This window comes from Ziziphus jujuba, chromosome 7 (genome assembly GCF_031755915.1).
Source record: "Ziziphus jujuba cultivar Dongzao chromosome 7, ASM3175591v1".
Classification (NCBI taxonomy): Eukaryota; Viridiplantae; Streptophyta; class Magnoliopsida; order Rosales; family Rhamnaceae; genus Ziziphus; species Ziziphus jujuba.
The window spans coordinates 18,767,659-18,773,658 of NC_083385.1; the positions used below are offsets into that span (position 1 = coordinate 18,767,659).

Sequence of the window (6,000 nt, forward strand, 5' to 3'; positions counted from 1 at the left end):
CTAAACATTTAGGCGAGGGCCGGTAACCAGTGTTTTTTTTTTTTTTTTTTTTTTTTTAATTTCCAACTTAATTTTGTGTAATTTACTATACCAAATGTTAGTTAATGATAATTATAATTTCTTAAACATTTTAAAAAACAAAAAAAATAAAAAAATCAAAGAAAGAAAAAAAATTAAGGAAAAAAAATTAAAAATCAACCATGTCACAAAATCACATTTCAATTTGACAAGTAATTTTGTTATGGTAATTGTCTCTAACATTCACATTTTTGAAATCGCGATTACGACAAATGATTTTGGTCACCTAGTTGCATGTCACATCCATGTCTGTAAAATTGTGGGTTACCAAGTCAATTGATATTCAAATTATTGGTAAAAAAAGGTTGGTTGCCACGGTTGTCCTAATCGACTATTTGTGTTGCTCTTTTGTAAGTCTGATTGTGTTTTTCTGAGGTGTATCAACAAGAATCGAGTTACAAATGAATCTTTTTTGAACCGAGTTTATTTTACATTTTAAACAAGCCTAAACTCTTTTATTTTTTATTTTTTTATTTTTTGTTCAAGATGAACTTCAAATTATTTAAAAATGAGCTAATTTAAACAGAATTGGAATTTCTGAGTCAATTTATGGTATGCTTGTGCATAGATTCAAAATATCAACCTTTTTATTTCAAAACGTATTTTGTAAAAATTTAATTTAATTTACTTTTTTGTTTTATAAACGAATTATTGGAAGCATTTATGAAGACAACAAATACAACTAAATTATGTGAAAGTGTCGGTGCAATTTTATTTATTTTATTTTTTATTTTTGGTGAGTTAGGTGTCAGTGTCGGCTAGCATAAGTAGCTGGTAGCATATACACAATTTTCGACAGCGTCCGTATACAAAACGACATTGCTGACACAGCCTGAGAGATAAAAACTTTTCCAGAGGCCAAATTGATACATTATTGATAAGCACTCAGACTCAAGGGTTGCCCTTTTTACCAAAAAAGAAAAAATGGGCCTCAAAAGTAGAAAAAGACATATTGCATTAAGATTCCTTTTAGCTAACTATGCAATTGGGCAACATAAAGATAAAATTAAGACAGACAGGCATGATAGGATTGCAGTTTGAGGGTTTCTTCAAAATTTTGTCTACAATATAACTACTTACAATTTTACATTATGCAACTTTTGAGTGACGAAATCTGAAGGGTCCTAATTATAGGAAATTCTTGAATCACCAGTCACTAGTTAATCTCGTAGTTTAGAATGAGATTAGTAATCCCAACTTAAGCAGAGAAATCATGGAGGAGCATACCTACAGGACTATGATAGGTGACATATATATGGTAATGACCTTTTTGCTGCGTATATAACACTGGCAGGTGCAGGTGGTGCAAGACCCTTAACATCATTCCCAGGGATGGAGAAGGCATCCATCCTATTTTTTAAGCGGATTCCAGCACTTAATACATGCACTCACAGCAGTAGTCATGGAATTGGAGATAATATTTTATTATCAGTATGATCAGCAAATGACTGGTACCATGTTGATGGATCTGATTTGACCTGTTAAAAAAACAAGGATTTCATAGAAGTATTTAGAATTTAAATTGTGAGTACACATGTAGAAGTACTATGGCCAGAAGTGACATATGAAGACCAGAACAAGGTATTAGCTTGAAAGATCTACATGATTATAAATGCTCACGACAGTTAAATCACGGTTTAAGCTATAGAACTTTCCTTAGCCTTCCAAATGAATAGAAAAGTAAACCATCAGAGCAAGTAGGATCTTTTTTCCCACAACATAGTCCCATGTGATTGGGCGATTAAAATAAGTTTCATGCACTTAATTCAGGTTTCAAGATTTATCAACCCTTTCTTACTGATGGTCTAGATGTTAAAATCTTTGCAATTGTGCTAGACCACCTGTATAGTACTCCGTCATCGCCCAGACCATAAAACTATACGTTTGACAAGTACATATTTTTGTGAATATTAGTTAGCAGCCAAAAATTGAGACATCGGGAGCAAAAAAAGTAATAAAAAAATAAAATTAAAAAAAGCCGTCAAAACTATGTTTCTCTGGTCAAAACTATGCTTCTCTGGTTGGCATTTCATTTAAGACATATTGAAAGCTCAGAAACCAGCAGATTAAATTTTCTAAAGATGTTATCAAGATGACCAAAGCTACCGATTCCCTAAATGTGGCACTAACACATAACCTTGGAAGCACGGACTGTACACTTACCGTAGCCTAACGGCAGAATTTGTGCATCCACAAGTTCAATACAACATACAGAATATGTAGAACAATTACAGGATAGCAATTTGAAATTTTAGATAAATTAGATAAAATTTTAGTAATTAGAGGATGGATAATATGTTGTTTGGCATCACAATCTTGCAAAAGTAAAAAATTTCATACCTGGTTGATGAAAAGATAAAGATTGGAAGATGGAACACCATTTTTATAAAATAAAACTATAGTAAAGTAAGAACAGTAGAGTTAATGAGCTTACAACAAGTTTCATACCTTCTTCTACCAATGGGCTCTTACAAGCGGTCTCTAGTATTCTGGCATGTAGTATGGTATCCAAGATATCTAGCAAATTAGTATTTCCTACTTCAAAAATATTAAATTGATCTCAGAGAAGAAATTTCTTTACATATAAGTACCACCTGCCTTTTCTCCATGAATCAAACTTTCCGGTAGGAGGTACTAAATAGACAAAGTTTAATTCTTGAGTAATGAATCGTTCCCATCTCATTTTTTTATAACTACCAATAGTCACGACAAGAACACATACCATTCTTGAAATGATGAAAACGAGTAGCATCTCTCACAATGATTTCTCTACCCACTAGCTTGGATATAAATTTAATGGCAGAGTGGCAATCATTACAGACTCTGAGGTTCTTCATGATCCTTAGTGTGGTATTCTCCGGGGTACTTATCAGCCCAAATGCAATGGCAAGTTTCTCACTGTGATGTAAAAGTATGCGCTCCTTCACTTCTTCTTCAAGGTCATGTAATACTGCCTCAGTGTCAGGAATGAAACCCATCTTTTTAATCTCGTTCCATATCTTTTCCATCATCTCATAGATGGCATCTTTCTGTGGGTGAAATCCATCTTCTGCCGCAAATAGATGGACTTTGTTCTGAATCTGAATCCAACTGAAACCTTGCTCCTTCTTCACTCCCCTATCCTTCATCGACTTTCTAATTTTTGCAGCATCATCCCAATTTCTACAAGCTGAGTATAAATTAGCAAGGGCCGTGTAGGCTCCACTATTATCAGGTTCAATAAGGAGTAATCTTTCTGCTGCAACTTTAGCCAAATCAACATTCTTATGAACTTTACAAGAAGATAAAAAAGAACCCCAAGCTATAACATCTGGTTCTATAGGCATAGTCTCAATAAAATCGAATGCTTCTTGAAGCAATCCAGCACGACCAAACAGGTCAATCATGCAAGCATAATGGCTACTGGTGGGTTCAATTTTGTGGATATTTCTCATCAAATTATAGTAGCTTTTGCCCTTCTCCACCAATCCTGCATGCGTACAGGCAGAGAGAACACCAACATAAGTTATTTGATCAGGCTTAATACCAAGTGTGAGCATTGTTTCAAATAGTTCAATGGCTTCTTCCCCAAGACCATGTTGAGCTAGTGCTATAATCATGGAAGTCCAAGACACAGTAAATTTGTTCAACTGTATCAGATTGAATACTTGCTTTGCAGCATTGATGCATCCAGCTTTGGCATACATAGTAATTAGACCATTGCTAACAGAAACTGATGACACTTCCCCTGATCTTAGGGCACTTGCATGAATTTGTTTTCCATGATCCAAAGAAGCTAAAGTTGAACTGACACCCAACATGGCTGCCAAAGTATAATTGTTTGGCTTGGGGCCTTCTCTTATCATTGATCTGAACAGCTCCAAAGCATCATTATACAGTCCATTTTGTGCATAACCTACAATCATGGCTGTCCATGCAATCACATCACGGTTTCTCAATGAGTCAAATATCTTTCTTGCTGGGCTTATATCCCCTAGCTTAAGATATCCATCTAATAGGGCTGTAAAAGCAATAACATTGAGATCTGAGGTCCTGCTGTCTACTAAAATCTTTCTTGCAATTTCAACACCACCAGAATTGGCATACATTGAGATCAGAGCATTTCCTACTTCAACAGAGGTATCAAAATTATTTCTTATAATGTGAGCATGGATTTGTTTCCCAAGTTGCAACTTCTCAAGATTAGCACAAGCTGACAAAACACTTGCCAAAGTAAAGTTATCTGGTTTTAAAGAAGAATCTTTCAGCATATTTGAGAAGACAGTGAGTGCTTCCACATCACATCGATGTTGATTGTATCCTGCAATTATTGCATTCCAAGAAACTATATTCCGTTCAGTCATTTGCTCAAACAGAGAGACAGCAAGGTCAAAGCGACTGCATTGCATATGCAAAGAAATCATAGCATTCAAGGTCAAAATATCTTTCGATCTCATGCTGTCAAATACAACTTTTGCAGTCATTGGGTCCCCAGACTTAGCATACATGTTTATCAGTGAATTCGCAACGGAAACGTAACTACTCAGCCCAAATTTAACAACAAAGGAGTGAATCTTCCTACCAATACCTAAACCTTCAATTGCAGCACAAGAGGCAAGAATATTAGTAACCGTGAACTGAGTCAGTGGAACTCTATTCCAAATCATGTCTACAAACATCCTAACAGCATTGCTAAAACGACCCATGTGATTGTAACCCACGATCATGGCAGTCCAGGAAACAGAATCACGTTCAGGTATCTCATTAAAAACCCGAATGGCCATATCAAACTGACCCCGTTTTGCATAAGCCGATAGAATGGTATTCCAGGAGAAGCAAGTCCTAACAGGCATTTCATCAAACAAACGGTGAGCATCAGAAACAGACCCAGTTTTGGCATAAAAGTTCATTAGGTTATTCATCAAGTAGACGCTGAGATGAAGACCAGCTTTGATGACTAGAGTGTGGATTGCTTTCCCAGCAAAAGGGTCTCTCAATTTGAGGCATGTTTGGAGGTGATACGCACAGAAATCCGAAGATATCAAAACGGGAGATCTTGGGGCCTCCATTATCCTCAATGCTGCTTGTCAAAGACTTTCTATGTTGGTCGAATCACTTCTTTGTATGTATACCGTCCATTGATGAGTAAAAGCTCGAACCCAACATTTGGGCGGGACACAGCAAAATGGCATTGGCGGCGATAACGATACTGGTCAGTGGGGCAGAGAGCCGTTGGAAAAGCAACCACAATCCAAGTTGGGTTTAGGAATTTTGCCCCAATTGGGCCTATTTGTGGCTGTTGATAGAGGCGAATCAGGATTTTTAACCCCTCCCAAGATCCAAAAAAAAGCCCGTCCGATTCTAAGTTTTAGATTTTTCACTCATGGTACTTTTTTAACATTACCTTTCTCAAAATGTTCTTATTGTCTAGGACGAACGGAGTAGTTTTAATAGTTAAGTATTTATTTATATTGTAAAAATATAAATTTGAATCATGAAAAAAAAAAATTTTAGATAGTTTATAAATAGGTGAATTGTTTAAAGAAAAAAAAAAACTATATTTAGCAAGTCTTCAAATATCTTATAATAACTAAAGAGGAAAAAAAAAAAAAGAAAAAATCTTTTACTTCTCTCTCGCATCTCAAACTACAAAGAAGAAAAATCATCATATTATTTTTCTTTTCTTTCCATAATTTGTTATTCCCATAAAAATGATTCTTATTTTTTTTCCCCATATCATCGAATTGTTGATTTCTTTATTTTTTCATAAAGAATATCCAATTGCTGATTCTCTTTTTATTTTTATTTTTTATTTTAAAAAAAAAATCATTTAAGATGTCAAAAATTAAATTTTTTTTTTTTTTTTATAGAGTTGGACATAAAAACTTTTTTGCAGCTGAGTTTTCACTGTCTAATCTAATCATGTAAATCAGACTCCCTAAT

At 34.8% G+C, this 6,000-nt stretch overlaps 1 protein-coding gene across 1 annotated transcript; it reads right to left on the bottom strand.

Moving 5' to 3' along the window:
* Positions 1-1,016: 1,016 nt before the first annotated feature.
* LOC107425413 (pentatricopeptide repeat-containing protein At2g22070) lies at positions 1,017-5,475 on the bottom strand. The gene is made up of 2 exons (XM_016035415.4): positions 2,527-5,475; positions 1,017-1,556 (listed from the first exon to the last, which is right to left on the bottom strand). Exon 1 carries the CDS (start codon positions 5,124-5,126, stop codon positions 2,772-2,774), a length of 2,355 nt encoding a protein of 784 aa, XP_015890901.3. The 5' UTR covers positions 5,127-5,475; the 3' UTR covers positions 1,017-1,556; positions 2,527-2,771.
* Between the last annotated feature and the right edge of the window lie 525 nt (positions 5,476-6,000).